This window comes from Pygocentrus nattereri, chromosome 10 (assembly GCF_015220715.1).
Source record: "Pygocentrus nattereri isolate fPygNat1 chromosome 10, fPygNat1.pri, whole genome shotgun sequence".
In the NCBI taxonomy this organism is placed as follows: Eukaryota; Metazoa; Chordata; class Actinopteri; order Characiformes; family Serrasalmidae; genus Pygocentrus; species Pygocentrus nattereri.
Genome location: NC_051220.1, coordinates 5543948 through 5563322, shown reverse-complemented (window position 1 = coordinate 5563322; position 19375 = coordinate 5543948). Strand labels below are relative to the sequence as shown.

The window sequence follows — 19375 nt, the reverse complement described above, 5'->3', positions numbered from 1 at the left end:
AGTAAAAGTAGCTGCCAAATCAAACCTGTCCAAAAAGTATTTAATGTGTTTTGAAGTGAAAGTCACCATGTTAGAGGAACTTACTGAGTCAGAGTTGTTCACAGTGGTGGTGATGGGAACCAGATGTCTCAAGAGTTTAATGCCTCTGATAGCTTCTTCACAAAGTTGTTACCTGAAATGGCTATGGATATGCAGGCTGATGCCTGAGACGTTATAATTTTGAGATTTGTTTTTGGCCTAAAACTTATTAAAAATGAATGGATTATAATGGGTAAAAAAACTGCCTGTCTGCAAAATAATCTAGAGAATTTTCTCAGGACAATTATCTCAACATAAACATCCCAAGATATACACTACATTTCCAAAAGTATTCGCTCATCTGCCTTCACGGCCCACCCTTTGCAGCTATAACAGCTTCAACTCTTCTGGGAAGGCTTTCCACAAGGTTTAGGAGTGTGTTTATTGGAAATTTTTTAACCGTTCTTCCAGAAGCACATTTGTGAGGTCAGAGACTGATGTTGGACGAGAAGGCCTGGCTCACAGTCTCCGCTCTAATTCATCCTAAAGGTGTTCTATCGGGTTGAGGTCAGGATTCTGTGCAGGCCAGTCAAGTTCTTCCACACCAAACTGGCTCATTGAGGTCTTTATGGACCTGCTTTGTGCACTGGTGTGCAGAGGAAGGGTCCCCAAACTGTTCCCACAAAGTTGGGAGCATGAAATTGTCCAAACTCTTTTGGTGCTGAAGCATTAAGCGTTCCTTTCACTGGAACTGAGGGGCTGAGCCCAACAACCCCACACCATGATCCCCCCTCCACCAAACTTTACACTTGGCACAATGCAGTCAGACAAGTACCGTCTCCTGGCAACCTCCAAACCCAGACTCGTCCAATCTGTAGCGCTTTACAGAGAGTTGGTGACCTCTGCGCACTATGCACCTCAGCATCCGCTGACCCGGCTCTTGTCATTTTGTGTGGCCGAGTTGCTGTCGTTCCCAATTGTTTCCACTTTGTTATAATCCCACTGACAGTTGACTGGAATATTTAGTAGTGAGGAAATTTCACGACTGGACTTGTTGCACAGGTGGCGTCCGATCACGGTACCACACTGGAATTCACTGAGCTCCTGAGAGCGACCCATTCTTTCACTAATGTCTGTAGAAGCAGTCTGTAGGCCTAGGGGCTCGGCTTTATACACCTGTGGCCATGGAAGTGATTGGAACACCTGAATTCAATGATTTGGATGGGAGAGTGAAAACTTTTCACAATATAGTGTATATTGAGAATTTATGTGTATTCCCCACTCTGCCCTGTAGATGGCACCGATATGACATTTAGGCAGCATTCCACTCGCTATTACTTTCCCAAGCCCACTGTCCAGTTTTCAGGGGTGTTGGAAGTTATGATTATAACTATTCCAACGGAAACTGACCGATATGTAGCTCTTTAATTTGAACTCAGTGTCAAATATACAGACACTGTTATATGAGAGAACCATTTGAAACACGTGTTAAACACACCAGACTGTTTCAGAGGAAGTTACGCACATTTATCTGAGGTGTTGGGTTTCATTCAAGAGCAGCTACAGCTTAAAATATAGGTGCGTGTCATAAAGAAGACATCCAGAAAGTTACCCTGAGATAATTATCTTGAGATAAACAAAAATCTCAGGTCATTTCACAAGCAGTTTTTTTACCCATTATTAAAAGAATATTATATGACCTGTCTAGGGTGTTTCCTGCCTTCTGACCAATGACTGCTCGGATAGGCTCCAGTTCCCCCCACGACCCAGAAGGATAAGTTGCTTAGAAAGTGTGTGTGTGTGTGTGTGTGTGTGTGTGTGTGTGTGTGTTATATTGTTATGTTGCTGTAGCTGGAAGAAAACCTCATCTCCAAAATAATAACTTTACAGGAGAAGGAAAAAACATACTCCACTTTTAATGCAAGTCAATGGAACCAGAATTTTTACCAAGTCATTTTGGGCCGTTTCTTTCGATCCATTCATCACGAGATGTACACACAATGTAAAGGGCAACAGGTGTGTTCAAATTATGTAAAAAAAAGAAAAACGACAAAAATGGAGGTACGAAGTTTTCTTCCGACAGCAGTGATATTATTTTAAAAAATTCCCCCCCATGTCCTTTCGGGGGCTCAGTAATTATGATTATCAGCATCACATATAAAACTCGTAGGTTCACTTGGAGCTTTGGATACTAAATAAAACATGTTTGCGCTGTAGACATGGTGACCCCTGGTTCCTATCACCTCCACTGTAAAGCAAATCTGATTGAGTAAATTTCTGTATAACAAGCCACTTCACAACAAACCGCTCTGAGCTACTTTGTTCACATCTCAGTGCCTTAATTATACAGATCATTTAGAAGTCAAGGCATATTTCCCCTTTAAGTTTTATTTTAGGCGGGATCCCTTTGGTCTAAAATGGGAATATGAGCCCAGATACTAACAACAGAACGGAATAAAACACCAAATGTGAGGGACTCGAATGGACGTGAGGGGGAAAAAATGATTCATTTAACCACGAATTTACTCGAGAGGACGTGAAAGCGCTTTAAAGCGCAACTACAAATCCATCAGCCCGAGTGAAAGTGCCCACCTCTGCACGGGATCATCCCTGAGGCGAGGCGAGGCGAGGCGAGCAGCAGAGAGTTAACGTTAGTCTACCTGGTGGAGCTGCACTCCACACTCACTCCACCTCACACTCTCTCTCACTCTCCTCGGTTCTTACTTTTACAAATATCTGCCTACGAAAAGTCTAAGAATAATGAGCACGTCCAAAATAAAGAAGCTCTTCGGGAAGTCGAAGTCCCTGGAGAAGGACAGCAGAGCCCGGGAGAAGCTCGGGAGCCCGCCGAGTCCGGAGCCCCAGAGCCCGGACGGTCTGGCCACGAGCCCCGCGGAGAAGAAGAAGAGGCGCTTCGGCTCATGGAGGACCAAGAAGAAATCGCCCAGAGAGACCAGAGACCCTCTGTTTCTCACCAACACCGACGACTTCGACACAATATCGAGCCAAATGTGAGTGAGGAAGAAAATTACCTTTATTATTTTTATTTTTTTCCAGAAAATGAGAGGTGCTGTGGTGTTGCTGTAGGTGAGGTAGTTCTCTGATGTTGGCTTCCACGACCACAACGTTACACTATGAAAGTCTGATGTACACAAATATTTCAGTATATCTTTCAAAAATCCTGCTCAGTGGGGTTTTTGGACGCTGAAAGTGGCACATTCATATACATTTGGCCTACATGCACATTTTTGAATAAATTGTGGCCACGAATTACATTTTGAGGTGACAAATTATTATATGGAGACCACCGGTTAAGAGAAAACTTAACTAATGGCCTCGATGTATAAATCCGTAGCTATGCCTTGTTAGAAAAGGATCACCGTGTCACCTTAGGGGCTGTAAAAAATTCCCATATTCAAAGGAAAAATGTATATTGAGGGTCACTCCACAGGAACGTCCACTTTTTGTCATCTATCCATAGGAGTCACCGGCGTTACCGGTCGTCATCGGTGCTACACACGAGAAAGGTAACACCGGAGACACCTTTAATAAAAGGTGCGTTTTACTAAACGGCTGCTGCAGAGCATCAAACCACACGCCGCCAGTCATGGAACATCCACTAAAACATGGAATTTGATCCATTTTTTTTCACAGTTCCCTGAGAATAAAGTCGGTCACGCCAGTGACGTCTGCGAAAAGCTCCAGGCGAAGTCGTGAGATAAACGAGAAAATCTCTGATCAGTGAAAAGACACCGTGGACATTTTTCGTAGATCCTCAGAAAACAGGTGAAAGGAGGTCGAGTGATGACGTCGGTGTGATTTTCATATCAAAGTAGGAGTTTTTTGGGACGCAGTAACACCAGTGACACAACGACAACAACTTTCATTATATATTTTATAATATTTATTTGGCGTTTGTTTCCTTTATGTCATTTAGTTCATATATTCTATAGTCATTTCTAGATTATTGCAGTTAAAATAGCAGAAAAAAATGTTTTTTACTTCAAAATATGGCCTCAGGCTTTAAACATGACTGTGGACCAGCTCTTCTGTGGTGCTTGGAAATCCAGATAAATGATTTAAAAACCAACATTGCTGAATTGACGGCTCAACAAGGCGTATTTGTTAAAATAACGTATTGTTTTGTTTTTATGTATTTAGATTGTAACCCTCACATGTTTTTACAGTGTGATATATCTGTAAACGCTAGGGACACAAAAATGGACGTTTCTGTAGAATGTAGAATGACCCTTAACGTTTTTCTGGAATTTGTTCCGACTTTTGATTATATATTTGAGGAATATTTGACTGTGAGATGTAGGTACATTTATTGAACGTGCATGTACATGTACTCTATTGCATATCAGAGAAAGTATGTGTATCTGTAGTTTTCTTCTGTGTGGAACCTTCTGCGTCCAAGACTTTAAGGTCTAACACGTGTAGAGTAGAGCTGGAAGGACCTCGTTCGCTCGTGGGTGTCAGTCTGGTTCATTGTGAGAAGCCGAAGCCGCCCTCAGTCACAAAGGCCAATTTGTTTAATTGGCCTCAACACCTTCACATGCAATCTGAAAGGAATGCTTTGCTTAAAGTGATCATTATCGGGATTGAACTCATAAGCTCCTCTGCCAAGCTGACTCGACTCGCTCCTAGAGTCAGCAAACAGAGGCTGTGACAGAACCCCATCGGGAGTGCACACCTGACTGAACTCATGCAGGGCCTGAAGTGGCTGGTGAGACGAATTGGGTGTGTCGGATCAGGGAAAGTATGAAAACATGCAGCGTCTGGAGGCGGCATGATATGATATCGTGATTATGGTTATGTCACGCTTTTCTGAGTATATGATGGGTATCGTCAGTACTTCTAGAGCGTTGAGCAGCTACATGTGGTGTATAACAGAAACAACCAGTATAGAGCTGCCTAGACTGCATAGCGGCAATAGCTGATTGGAGGTCAGTGCATTATCAGTTAGTTGTACTGTGATTTTATCACTTGTTCATTATTAAATGGTTTGCTTTCACAAACGTTGAATTATTATATATATTGTATATCTATGCGCACACATATGTGTATATGTGTGTGTGTGTGTGTGTGTGTGTGTGTGTGTGTGTGTATATATATATATATATATATATATATATATATATATATATGAGCTTCCCTGGTGAAATTACATGTTGTATATGAATCCATATACTATTACATATACTTACTGTTAGGAAGGGTCTCCTAGAACAGTGCTCTCCCTCAGAAACCAGAGAATGAAGCGATAAACCCTTGGACAAACCCTTTCACTTACTGTATTGATATATTCATAATGAGTATTTTAGTCATTGTGGTATTAAATTATGGAGGCAAAACTGATGTCAGTGATGTCATAGCTGCTACCCTAGACATCCTTTTCCTTTTCATTTTTTTAATTGTCATTTATTTACTCAAGTATGTTATGAGTTATGAGTTAGCTTGAGATTACCAAGCCATTTTTAAAAACGCCAGGCCAAGATCACAAGTCACAAGCTGTGGCAGACAAGCCTAGTTAATACAAACAATATTAACATACCAATCTGTGTGTCATCGCTTTTGAGTTAATTTGGAGTTACACCTTGGATTAAGATTTCACGAAGAAGTCACGAAGTGGAGTGATATTTCACTGTAAATTCCTTTTTCATCATAAACTATGTTGCATTTTACAACCCCATTTCCAAAAAAGTTGGGACGCTTTGAAAAATGTAAATAAGAACAAAATTCTGTGATGTGATGTGCAAATCATTTAAACCCTATATTTCATTGAAAATGCATCAAAGACAACAAATCAGATGTTGAAACTGAGATTTTATTGTTATTTGAAAAATGTGCCCATTTTAAATTTGATGCCAGCAACACGTTCCAAAAAGTTTGGACTAAAGTTGTGTAATGCTAAAAGACACCAGGTGGTTAATTGGCAACAGGTCAGTAACGTGAGTGGGTATAAAAAAGCATCCTAGAGAGACGGAGTCTTTCACAAGTAAAGATGACGAAGGGATCACAGCTCTGTGAAAGACTGCAAGATTAAATGGTGCAACAGTTAAAAAATAACGTTTCTCAGCATAAAGTAGCAAAGAAGTTTTGCTTTTCATCATGTAGTGCACAAGGCCAGAAACCAGTACATGCTGGCCATTATCTTTGGGCCCTCAGATGGCACTGCGCTTAAAACAGACATGATTCTGTAGTGGAAAATAACTGCGTGGGCTCAGAAACACTTCTGAAAACTACTGTTTGTGAAATCAGTTTGGTGCTACATCCACAAATGCTAATTAAAACATAAACTCAAACATAAAGAAGAAACCATATATATAAACAGGATTCTGAAATGCTGCCACCTTCTCTGGGCCCAGTCCATTTAAAATGGTAAACAGGTCCGCGTCCCAACTTTTTTGGAGCGTGTTGTTGGCATTAAATTTAAAAACAATAAAATTTCTCAGTTCCAACATTTGATATGTTGTTTGTGGAGTATTTTCAATAAAATATATGGTTTAAGTGAATACAACCCTGTGGCGGTCTCCGCAAGCCAACCTGTTTGGCGCCGCGTCTTAGTGTGGATTTACCGCATGTTGGAACCTGCAGCATTCTGAGTGATTCCCAAGGCCAAAATGAGTAGCCAAAAGACTCGATTTGCTCTCAGACGCTGTGGTTCTTGGAAATGTTCTCCAATGCTTAAAAGGATTTGCATTTTGATTAATGTATGATCTTGCGACCACTTTTTATCGCCTGTTCTATTCGTTTTATAGACGGCATGTTATGAAACATTTCTCACAGCCAGCTCAGCGCTCATGTTTTCTATCCAGGAGATCTGGGTTTAGTAACAATGCGAGCCTTTATATGCGCAAAGAAACATGTTTTCCACTAGATGGAAATGATCATTTCAGTGGAAGATGTTTTTTCTTGAATTTCGTAACAGCAGGAGTTGATTTTTAGCCTCGCAGTGTGAACATCAAACTGAATTCAACAACACACAAACTTGAACCAAAACTGAAAAGACAGGATTGGTGTTGGACTAATGTTTTTTTTTTTGTAGGCCTAAGTTTTCTGACCATGCGTCACCTGGATTTGCATCTACATTATTTTGTGTCATTTCACATACTCTAAAAACAGACAACAATCCCCACCAATAACAGTGACTGTGAATATATGTGAATAGTAATAATAATTTAGTAATAATTTACAGCATTGGCAAAATATTAGAGCTTACAGTGTGTTCAGTGTACTGGTAGAAACTCCCACACAGCGTGTCATCATTTGTAGCTTATCTATCAATGACTTTGCATCTCAAGGCCAAAGTTGAGCTAATGTTTGGTACTTTAAATAGGCTTGTTTAAAGCACTAATAAATTACTAACACCACTATTTTTTTGTGGTTGGTTAGTGTAGCGGGTAACACCTCTGTCTTCTACACTGTAGACTGGAGTTCAATCCCCGGCTGGGTAATCACCCTACACTATACCCATAAGAGTCCTTGGGCAAGACTCCTAACACCGCCTTCCTGAGTAAAATAGTCAAACTGTAAGTCGCTCTGGATAAGAACATCTGTCAAATGATGTAAATTCATTTTCCCAGTTTGACCTTTCAACCATAGTAGTGCAGGCTAAAGCCCAGCTGCTTGCACAACGTGTGTTGCTAAGTTACAAAGCTGTTGTTGGAAAAAAACCTTGTATCTCCAAAATGGACAGCTGAAGCAGAAAACCTACTTTGCTTTTAATGTAAGTCAATGGAACCAGACGTTTTTTCCCAAGCCATTTTGTTTGTCAGTTCTTTTAGTCCGTTCAGTTCATTCACACACAAGGTAAAGGGCAGCAAGTGTTTCAAATTATGGCAAAAACTGAAAAATGTCAACAATGGAGATACAAGGTTTTCTTCCGACAACAGCGATAAACTGTGATTGTAGCCCTCCTGTTTATATACAGCTTTAAACAGCATTCATGTGGCGAATATATTGGGCCTCCATGACATTCAGCGTTTTCTAATTTGGGATTTGTTCTTAAGTAAGAAGAGAATCTAGACACACACTCAAGAGCACAGAGGTGCGGTCAGTTCTGCGGTTTAAGAGCACATGGACGTTTTCTTAGGATCTTTCTCAAGAACACGTCTGAGAAAAAGCTCGATTGGTGAATGAGGCCCAATGTTATTGAGCTATTGAATAGAATAAATACATTCTGATGAAGCTTGATTTCTCCACTCATAGAAATAAAACCTTTCATTAAGGTCAAATTTGAGACAAGCAAGGCAAAAGTGATCAACCATTAACTACACAATATAGTGCAATTAATCAATTGATTTTTTTAATTGTTTGACAGCCCTAACTTATTGCATATTCTCAGGTAATATTGAACGTGCAGTGAAATATTCAATATAGAATTAAGGTTTCAGTTTCAGATTTTCAGCAGTTCAATACTGGCACCTGAGTACTGGTACACATCCCTGTTATAAATAGTGCTGCTGATTTGTTGGTCACTGCATGATTCTGTATGTGTTATTTACGTAGAGATGTCTCGATGTAATCGTCCTCAGGTGAAAAGTCCTGTTCCACTGGATGTCGGGCGGTTAGGCCTGCAGATGCAGCAGGCCGTGATGCAGAGAGCTCAAGTGGAATGGGGAGAGCCACTCGTGGCGCTCCTTCAGACAAAAACATTAGCAGCAAATATGTCGTGTCTGTTGTTGGTCGTGGCGTTTGTCACTAAACCAGTTACTGCACCGTCCAGTTTGTGTGTATGTGGTGAAAAATCATCAGTGTTCTCTTTTACAAAGGTAAACAAAAGACCAGCAGACGGCTGGTTAAGCACTCTTTTCAGATTTTCATTCCTTTCTTTGGCTCAATCCCATTTCTTCTTTTTACCTCAGCCCTGTTTTCGAGTGTGACCCCAACCCCTTGGAGCTGAGTTACAAGGAGTAGTGGTTGAAATCTTTCCCTGCGAAATGGGACCCTCAAATAAAAAAAAAAAAAAAATTATAATTACTTCATTAACAGCTGCTAGCGCCGCTCTGTAGGCGACCCTGTTCAGTGATAATAGAGGAGGGGAAAGTTCAGCTCCTCACTGCTGAGCTTTAGTTACATTTAGGGCACCATACGCCTTCAAAGAGGGGGGCAGTTATTTATCATCACCCACCCCTAATTCTTTGGTGACACGAAGCTGAAGACAGATATTCTCCAGATTCTTGTTGGAATTTTCCCGTTCCACCTTAAATGGAGCAGCAGTTATGTTTTGGCGCTTCAGGAGTCAGAACTGCTGGACTGTTTAAGGTGGAACGGGAAATTGAACTAGCAAACTACTGAAACATGTAGCCCTAACACGTCGCCCTACCCCTCTATCTCAACTAAAATTGGGACACCCTACCCCTGAACATGGAAGACGGAGGGGTAAGGGCTCAGTGGTAGGGGCAAGGGGAATGGGGTTGGGCCTTCTGTATTTGAAGGACCACTCTGTCTAATAAGAGGCTCATCTTTGGTGTACTGTATATGTAATAAGTTAGAAAAGGGCTATCAAACATACGCCCTGCGGCCTGGAAATGGCCCGATTATTGTTCTTATCTGGCTCATCAGATTAATTTAGAATCCATGTTCTAATTCAAAATCATCTTGTGCAGCGTAATTGACCATTAATAGAATAATGATAGACATGATGCTCTACTAATTACTACTTAGCCACAGTCTCTAAGCAATTTTTCTTCTGATAAATCTTCAGGCTAAACCTGTAGTGAAATTGGCAGAGCGTCATGATGTTGTTAACTCATTTCTGAAGCTGAAATAGGTTTGGACTAAGGGGTGTGGAAGACCACTCACATAGCTTAATGGCAAAACTATCAACAGTTTACTGGTTACAGTTAACCACACATTTGTTTTTAGATAAGCTGTATTGATAAATACCATGTTAAGATCACATAGTTAGTTACGCTGGCCTTCCTTAGCTTATTAAGCCAAATTAGTTCCACCTAACTACACCAATCCGGCATAACATTCTGACCGCCTCCTTGTTTCTACGCTCATTGTCCACTTTATCAGCTCCACTTACTGTATAGCTGCACTTTGTAGTTCTACAGTTACAGACTGTAGTCCATCTGTTTCTCTGATACTCTGTTACCCTGTTCTTCAGCAGTCAGGACCCCCATGGACCCTCACAGAGCAGGTACTGTTTGGGTGGTGGGTCATTCTCAGCACTGCAGTAACAGACGTGGTGGTGGTGGTGTGTTAGTGTGTGTTGTGCTGGTCTGAGTGTATCAGACACAGCAGTGCTGCTGGAGTTTTTAAACACTGTCCACTCACTGTCCACTCTATTAGACACTCCTACCTTGTCGGTCCACCTTGTAGATGTAAAGTCAGAGACGACAGCTCATCTGCTGCTGCACAGTTTGTGTTGGTCATCCTCTAGTCCTTCATCAGTGGTCACAGGACGCTGTTGGCATATTTTTGGTTGGCGGACTATTCTCAGTCCAGCAGAGACACTGAGGTGTTTAAAAACTCCAGCAGCACTGCTGTGCCTGATCCACTCACACCAGCACAACACACACTAACACACTACCACCACCACGTCAGTGTTACTGCAGTGCTGAGAATGACCCACCACCCAAATAGTACCTGCTCTGTGATGGTCCATGGGGATTCCTGACCACTGAAGAACAGGGTAACAGAGTATCAGAGAAACAGATGGACTACAGTCTGTAACTGTAGAACTACAAAGTGCAGCTATACAGTAAGTGGAGCTGATAAGATGGACAGTGAGTGCAGAAACAAGGAGGTGCTCATGATGTTATGCCTGATCGGTGTGTATTACTATTAATGTATTATTCAACTTCAGTTGATAGGTGGGGAAATAGTGACTTAGATAAGTTAAGCTGCACAGAGCTGTAATGTTGAGCATATCATGTTTCCTTAATTGTTATGTTCAAGTAATTCGACCATCAAATGTCAGACAGATACTATAACATAATATATATCATTGAAGACCGAATAGCACTGGTAATCTGTACAATCACAAATACAAAACTCTAAACTTTGGAGTACAAGACTGTAGAAAACAAAACTCCAGGTTTACTGTTAGAGCATTACTGGCAGAGAGCATGGTAAATACATAGCACTGTTGTCAGAGCAAAACCTTGTACCTCCAAAACGACAACTTCACAGGAGAAGCAAAAAACATACTTTACTTTTAATGCAAGTCAGTGGAACCAGTCACTGTTTTTCCGAGTAATTTTGGGCCGTTTATTTGCGTCCATTCATCATGAAATTTACACACACTGAGTGTGTTTATATGCACTTAATGATGTTATCTGATTGTTCAAATGGTCATGGAAACAGCATACTCCGATCTAGAAATCCGATAAAAAGAGCTGGACTTGAGCTCAGTAATCCGATTTCTCAGCGCATGTGAACTCTCACTCTGATTTCTTTCGGATTTCTCATTCTGTGCAGGTGCAAAAACAGGCTGCTGTACCGGAAACAAGCAAGAAGCATTGCCGCGAGACACAGCATAACACTTTTGGAGTGACGCTAAAACCAAACACAAAATGAAGGATTTAAATTTTTTCATTTATTATAATATGTTCATATTCTCAAGTGGCACAATGTTTTTTTTTTTTTTTAAATGTGGCATGAAGTTTGAGTTTTACATTAAGTTTATGTCAAGTCTTCTTCTGTGAGCTGGTTGCAAAGCAGAAATCTGATTACTGTCTGACTCATGTAGACCTGGAGTTTCCCTGTTACCTGATTACTCAAGAGCACATAAATGTGTTGATTGGATTACTGACCAAATAAGATTTTCTGCAGTTATCGGATTATTAAGTGCTTGTAAATACACTCAATGTGAACGGCAGTGGGCATTTTAAAATTATAAACTTTTTTCACTTCAACAAGACTTAATTTGCCCAGAGGCACCCAAACTTTTGCCTACAATTTTTTACATTTTTGTGAGTTTGGCCTCCTAGCATTGTTAAAAAGCCTCAGATCTTAGAAAAACAACCAAGGACTTGGAACAAATGGGCCTCCAGCTGTGCTGTTTTAATTCTATAAGCATGACTTGAATAATCTAGGACCAAGTAGTGAATTTTAGTTCACGAGTGAATTTTTGCTTTATGGAAAATATAAGTCGGATGAATGAAAAACTGTGGCCGTACATTTGACAGGATACCATTTTCCAAATGTGTTGGATATTGCTATGAAAACTTCCGATGCTTAAACATATTGTCGCTGCTGTAACAAAACCTTGCACCTCAGAAATGCTGACAGGAGAAGGAAGGAAAAATCTTTCTTAACTTTATTGTATTTTAACATAACAAGATTTTATGCCGAGTACTTTTGGACGATTTTTGTTTCTATTCTCACACAATGTAAAAAGCCAATTTTTGGCACATTACCAAAAAATGAGGTTTTGAGGGCAACAACATGCTCTTTGAACTGAAAGTAATTCAGAGTTTAAGGTGGAGAAGGTGATTTATTTTACAAACGTTTTTGTTACTTGAAATACTCTCTACATCTTGAAAGCAGTCAATACATTTGAACAAAAAGAAGTGGGATAAAGCAAGAGGTCAAACCAGACTGAATGCTGGTGTGGAAAGCACCAGCAATGTTGCTGTTTTTCTGTTGGACTGGTAATTTATCTGGAACTTGTTATTTTTTTATTTGTAAGGCTGTGCACATTCATGTGTTTTGGGGTAGTCGCTTTGGAAGGAGGGCTAAAAGAAAGGGGTGAGATTTTTTTTCAGTTGGATATAAAATCTCAATTACAGTTTATTTGCTTTATTACTAATCCGTAATGTAACTGTTTTAGGACAAACTTCCACATCCTAATGCGATGTAGTTCAGAGATTTCTCAAAATCAGTAGCTTCTCTGAGCAGAAACTGTTGTACTTCACAAAAAGGAATGCATTAATTATATTTTTCTCCCCCTAATATGAGTCAGTGTACTTATTTTTATAAAATATTCTCTCACCCTAAACTTTATTAAAAGTGGCAACTTCATTTGAAACACCTACCTTATACTTCCACTCACTGGTCACTTTATTAGAAACACCTGTCTAGTACTTCCACTCACTGGCCACTTTATTAGAAACACTTACCTTGTGCTTCCACTCACTGGCCACTTTATTAGAAACATCTGTCTAGTGCTTCCACTCACTGGCCACTGTATTAGAAACATCTGTCTAGTACTTCTACTCACTGGCCACTTTATTAGAAACACCTGTCTAGTACTGCCATTTACTGGCCACTTTATTAGAAACACCTGTCTAGTACTTCTACTCACTGGCCACTTTATTAGAAACATCTGTCTAGTACTTCCACTCACTGGCCACTTTATTAGAAACACCTACCTTGTGCTTCCACTCAACTGCTATCAAGCCAATTCCTCATCGCTCAGTTTCTGACCACAGGGCGGCTAATGCCCAGATGTTGGTTGTGGATACTTGGGTGGTTGATTGTTCTCAGCACAGCAGTGATACTGATATGGTCGTGTGTGTGTGATATGCTCATCAGTGTCAGTGCTGGGTTAAGAGAGGACCACCACCTAAAACAATCGAGGCAAGAGCAGCTCTGTAGTGACCATTGATGAAGGACTAGAGGATGGCTAAGACAAACTGTGCATCAACAGATGAGCTGAACACCAGCAAGGTGGAGCTACAGGCAGAGGGGTTTTTAATAAACCCCTTTAATGGAACTAACCATTCATTACTGTATCAAATGCAAAGATTTATAGAGTACAGCTTTGTTACTAAATGGCACCTGTTACTGAATGCTGACCGCATCTTTGGTTTGCTCTGGGATTTGCTCTGGGATTTGCTCCCCAAACCGTGGCAGGCTTCGAAAGGGCTCTGGGCGAAATAGCAGGAGTTGAGGGTGTGTATGTGTGTGCAGGCACCAATCTGTGTAACGTATCGACTCAGCAGAATTTCTAGCAGCTTACTCCATTTCACAGTTACAGGTACACAGGAATATATGACATGCATGGAGAAAATTTGCCTTGACCTTAAATCTGAAGCCTGACTTAGAGGACTGGTTTGTCTAACACGAGTCTAGAGCAAAGTTTAATCTGTTTCCAGTAAACCTGCTCGTATAGACACACACGAGAGAGACACATATACGTTTAAGCAAACAGTGATATGAGAAGCGGCAAGAAACAAGGGCTGTAATGCTGTAGTGCTGTTATTAGTAATATTACTGTATCACAGTAAGTTTGATTAATAAAGATAATGAACTCCTGACTGTTGCAATTCTATGCTAAAAATATTACAAACCTAACTTTGCTTGTTTTAATTGGTCTGTTTTGTTCTGTTTTCATCTCATAACATTACATGAAAGGGAACTTTATGCAGTACTGTAAAGTAGAGTTGGGCAATATGATGATATTTTATTCAAAATGTGACATTTTGTGATCTTGTTAAAACGATGTGCTTTTCATGGATATCGTCAGCTCTCAAAGAACATTGACCGGCTGCATATTTCTTTAAAAAGAGAGCACGATTAGTGCTGTTTAAGATTTAGCACAGTTTGTGAAATGTTGAAAATCATTGAAATGGAAAATAAAATAAATAAATGTGGTACCACAGGCAAAATTGGCCTCTTATAGTCATTCCACAGTATTATAAAGAGTGAGATTTTCCAGTTTAAAAACTAGAAAAACTTTTTTTTCTCTTGCGCAATGCATTCTGGGTATTGTAGTCAGGGAACATTGATGGATAAAACGCAAAAAGCCTAGTAATTCAAAATCTAACCAATGAGGTTGAGAGATGCTGCACTACAGAATATAGCATAGTGTAATTAAACGCATGCATTAAATGCTAGGAATAAATACTTGAGTACGGAAGCCTCATAGCTCCAGTGCAAAACTACAGAAGCAGATTTCAGATGCCAAACATGTCCTGGCTGACCAGCTGCATTTGAGATACGACATAGAAATGTGTAAACTACAATTTTGCCAAACTGTTTCTCTAGGAAACCACTTTCATCAGAGTTTTGCATCATGTGACCTCAGAATATAGAATTAAACTGAGATTTCAAGTAACTACACCGATCAGGCTTAACATTATGACCACTGTTTCTACACTCATTGTCTATTTAATCAGCTCCACTTACTGTATAGCTGCACTCTGTAGTTCTACAGTTACAGACGGTAGTCCATCTGTTTCTCTGATCTGATCCATCTCTGTTTCATCTGTTACCCTGTTCTTCAGTGGTCAGGAACCCCATGGACCCTCACAGAGCAGGTACGATTTGGGTGGTGGATCATTCTCAGCACTGCAGTAACACTGACGTGGTGGTGGTGTGTTAGTGTGTGTTACGCTGGTACAAGTGGATCAGACAGAGCAGTGCTGCTGGAGTTTTTAAACACTGTCCACTCACTGTCCACTCTATTAGACACTCCTGCATTGTCGGTCCACCTTGTAGATGTCAGAGACGATAGCTCATCTACTGCTGCACAGTTTGTGCTGGTCATCCTCTAGTCCTTCATCAGTAGTCAGAGGACACTGTCCACAGGACGCTGTTGGCTGGACATTTTGGTTGGTGGACTATTCTCAGTCCAGCAGCGACGCTGAGGTGTTTAAAACCTCCAGTAGCATTTGTGTAGTAATTGTGGCATTGATCTTGAGCTGCTCATCTGGAGATTGTGAAACAGCCTGCACGGTGAGTTTTATGAACCATTGTGAAATAGTGGATTAGATCAATATTCCCTATTGTGTGCGTCTGAAAGAGACATTCATGCTCAAAATACACACAGATCTTGCGACAGCATCAGGAAAAGACTGTCTGAGAATTGCACATGTGCTGATAATCAATAATAAAGTACACTGTGCTAATCAACTGGCAAGATATTGTTGTTGTGGACACTAAAGGTGCAGTCTCACCAGAGATTTTCAGAGGGGTCCTATTACGCTCTTACATTGTAATCTCATGCTTTATTTGGCGTTTGTTCAGCTGTTCTTGTGTGTTACCTTCGCAGCTCACGGTAGAGGCTGGAATGCTGTCGTTTCATCATTAAAATGCTGTTTGCTGCAGGTGTCCTGAACTTTTTCATGCCCACATGTGCAGGTACTGTTCGTTCCGAGAGCCACACAATATTTTAAGGACTCTGTAAGTCTTCTTTCCGTCCACTTTTACTCAGTATTAAAGTTCTTTGCATCAACAAGCGCACCACGATAAAACAATGAACCCCTCTGTTACGCACTCAGTAGGCCATGCAGGAGGAACGTTTTTTTGTTCTGTAGTTAGATGTGTTCCATTCAACTGCTACGTTCAGTATAAGAACATTAACACATTTTATGAAAGCTTTGTGGACATTATTTGTTTTTTAAAATATATAGTCAATTGGATTAGTAGGCTACCCAGCTCTGCTCTCTCTGACCACCACAGCTTTCAGAGTAGCAGTTTTATTGGTGCGTTGCTGGGAAATAACCAGTCAAATGGGAATATTTTTTATGTGTTTTTGTTGTATGTAGATTGTGGCAAGCAGCCAGAAGTTGTCTCGAAGGTGTAAAAGTGGTGTGCTGTAGAAACTAGAGTGCTTCCCACTCGCGAACTAATGATTTCATTCAGCTCTGCTGTCATGGAAAAGCCTGTGATGGACTGGCGACCTGTCCAGGGTGTTTCCTTCCTTCCACCCAATGAGCACTGGGATAGGCTACAGCACCCTCCACCCCCTTACCCCGTGACCCAGGATTATAAGCGGGTTAGATGGATGGATGGATGGATGGATGGGAAAAAAATGTCCGGTGACGTGGCTTCCGTGTGGCCCACTCGCACTCTCTTCTTACATCAGCCCACCAGTGGTTCATGACCCACAGCTTGAAATTAATTGTTTGGACCAAGGGTCCACCCTCAGACACATCTTGGGCAAACCAAAGGCACAATGCCCATTTGCAATGATATTTTTCCACATGTCCAAAGTTCCGTCTTAGAAGTTGGTTGCACTTTCTGCTTCTCACCATCCAGATAAAACACATTCAGTGATGATAAGGTCTGGACTCTGGGGTGGTCAGGCCACCGTTCAGCTTCTTTGTTTGATGTGTCCGTCTCCTTTTCTCAGTGAGGTTCTCCTTGAACAGCTAAACGTCCTTTCAGACCCACAGCACTGAGTGGTCTTCTCACAGTGGAAGGATGGACAGAAACACCTGTGGATGTTTTCAGATCTGAAGCAGCTTGATTTTCTCCTCTCTGTCCAAGATGGAAGCTTTTAATGCTGTTTGTCTGATGGGGACAGTTTTGGTGTCTACCAGCTCTTCCAGGTGGTTGTTAGGAGTCCCATTGTCTCTCTTTTCATTTCTTATTTTCCTTTGCAGGTTGATTATCTTACAACTAATCTCTTTAGAATTAGTAACTTGGCTTCTTTAAAGAAAAATGGTTCTGTTTAGAACACTCAAAGACCCCTTTTGCATGATCAAACGGTTCTTTACGTGGTGAAACGGTTCTTCAGATCGATGGAGAATGTGTTGTATATGGTTCCATATAGCACCATAAAGGTTCTTCTAGTGTTAAAAGCTTGACGATCCTTTTTTGGTGCCATATAGAACCCTGTCATGATGCAAAGATTCCATGCAAAACACTTCTTTTGAGTGTTTATGGTTCCATATAGAACCATTTTCTTTACTAAAGGACCCTTGAAGAACCAACTCATCTTATACATGCATTGTTTTTCTCAGTGCAATGCTTTGATAATATCATAAGCTGTGATAGAAGATTAGGTAATTATCGCGATGCTAAATTCTGATATTGTCACACTCCCAGTGAGAATGCCAACACTTTCGCTTCTCATACATGCACTTTGGAGAAGATCTTGATGTTCTTCTTTAATAAACTTGTTTGCTCTTTTCTGCTGAACGTTTCATGCCTGAATGAAACAGACAACTGAAATGAAAATGTGGCTGTGCTTCACTACATAAGCAGGACGGTTGAAGTTGCCTGGGGTCAGGGCGTGGAAGTGGGGGAAGGCGGGGGGGGGGGGGGGGGGGGGGTGGCTGAAATGCAGCCTAGCCTCTTCATGATAACACCTCTGGAAACTTGCCAAAGGTATTGGAGTCAGGAGGCTAGCTTGCTCAGTTGCTAATTGAAGCAGGCAGTGTTGTAATATGTGTATTGACGTTCATGGCCTTGAGTACATCAGTGAAACATGACCACAGCGTGTCATGTTTAAAGTAACAGTTTGGAAAAAAAAAGTAGAATGTACACGTTTTCCTCTCTTACGGAAAAACACAGCTAAGCCATGTTTGCTGTCTGAAGCTGCCCTGGAGCCACGAGGCTAATGTAGCTCACAAGAAATTTTTGAAACATAATATCTTATGACTTTTTTTCTCAGCTTTTTCCTTACGGCTATATTCTCAAAGTCTAGTATTTTTATTTTTATTAACGGTGGCCCTGTAAACAGACGGCATCTCTTCAGTGATCTGCTCTGTAAACATTACTTGTATAAAATAACACAAAGTGTGTCTAAGATTTTTGGCTTTTAGCAGTAAATTGTAAGCATACAACAATTTGTGTGATCATAAAACACATGTTCTGTTAAGTTGCGTTTATTTCATGCAGTTGCCTCATGATTTGGTCATGTAAATTCAGAAAACAAGGGGGCCGGACTGGGAAGAAATCAAAACAAAAGCACATGACGGGACTAAAAGGTAAACAAAAGCACTTGAGGAGCGGGATTGGCCAATCAATAAAATATTCTGTCTTTATTCTTGAAGTATGAAACCGTACGACTTTTTTCTCGAAATATTATATGTTTTTTTCTAGAAATATTATATCTTTATTCTCAAAGTCTAGTATTTTTATTTTTATTAACAGTGGCCCTAAAATGCCGAACTTTGCGAACTTTCCTGGTATTAATGCCACTTTAATGTCGTAATTCTAAGACTTTTTTTCTCAAAATATGTAACGTGGAGCGATGAGGAGGCGGACGCATGTGCTGAGAAAAGCGAGATTTATTATGGGCAAATCCAAATTTGGGGTCGAGTCAGTCCAGGGCCAGTGAGCCAACACAGAGAAATGGAGGGACAGACATAACAAAATAATCACAGGAAAAACAGACTACGGAGGCCGGAAGAAACACCAAACAAAACAATTCAAACAGTAAACAGCACAAACCATACATCAAACAAAGACCAGCAAACACACAGGGGAAAACACAGGGCTTAAATACAAGAGGGCAAACAAGGGATAACAGGATACAGGTGGAAAACACAGGTGGTAACAATCAGGGGCGGAGTCAGAAAACAAGGGGGCCGGACTGGGAAGAAATCAAAACAAAAGCACATGACGGGACTAAAAGGTAAACAAAAGCACATGAGGAGTGGGATTGGCCAATCCTGACAAAATATTCTGTCTTTATTCTTGAGGTATAAAACCGTACGACTTT

The 19375-nt window shown here is 40.7% G+C and overlaps 1 protein-coding gene across 2 annotated transcripts in view; it reads left to right on the top strand.

Moving 5' to 3' along the window:
• The first annotated feature begins 2763 nt into the window (after positions 1–2763).
• The window catches only part of crybg1a (crystallin beta-gamma domain containing 1a), a 107150-nt gene continuing 90538 nt past the window's right edge, over positions 2764–19375 (top strand). For both annotated transcript variants that reach the window (XM_037542098.1, XM_037542099.1), the window contains exon 1: positions 2764–3029. In XM_037542098.1, coding sequence (XP_037397995.1) covers positions 2779–3029 — 251 coding nt within the window. In that variant the 5' untranslated portion in view covers positions 2764–2778. The remainder of the gene's footprint in view (positions 3030–19375) is intronic.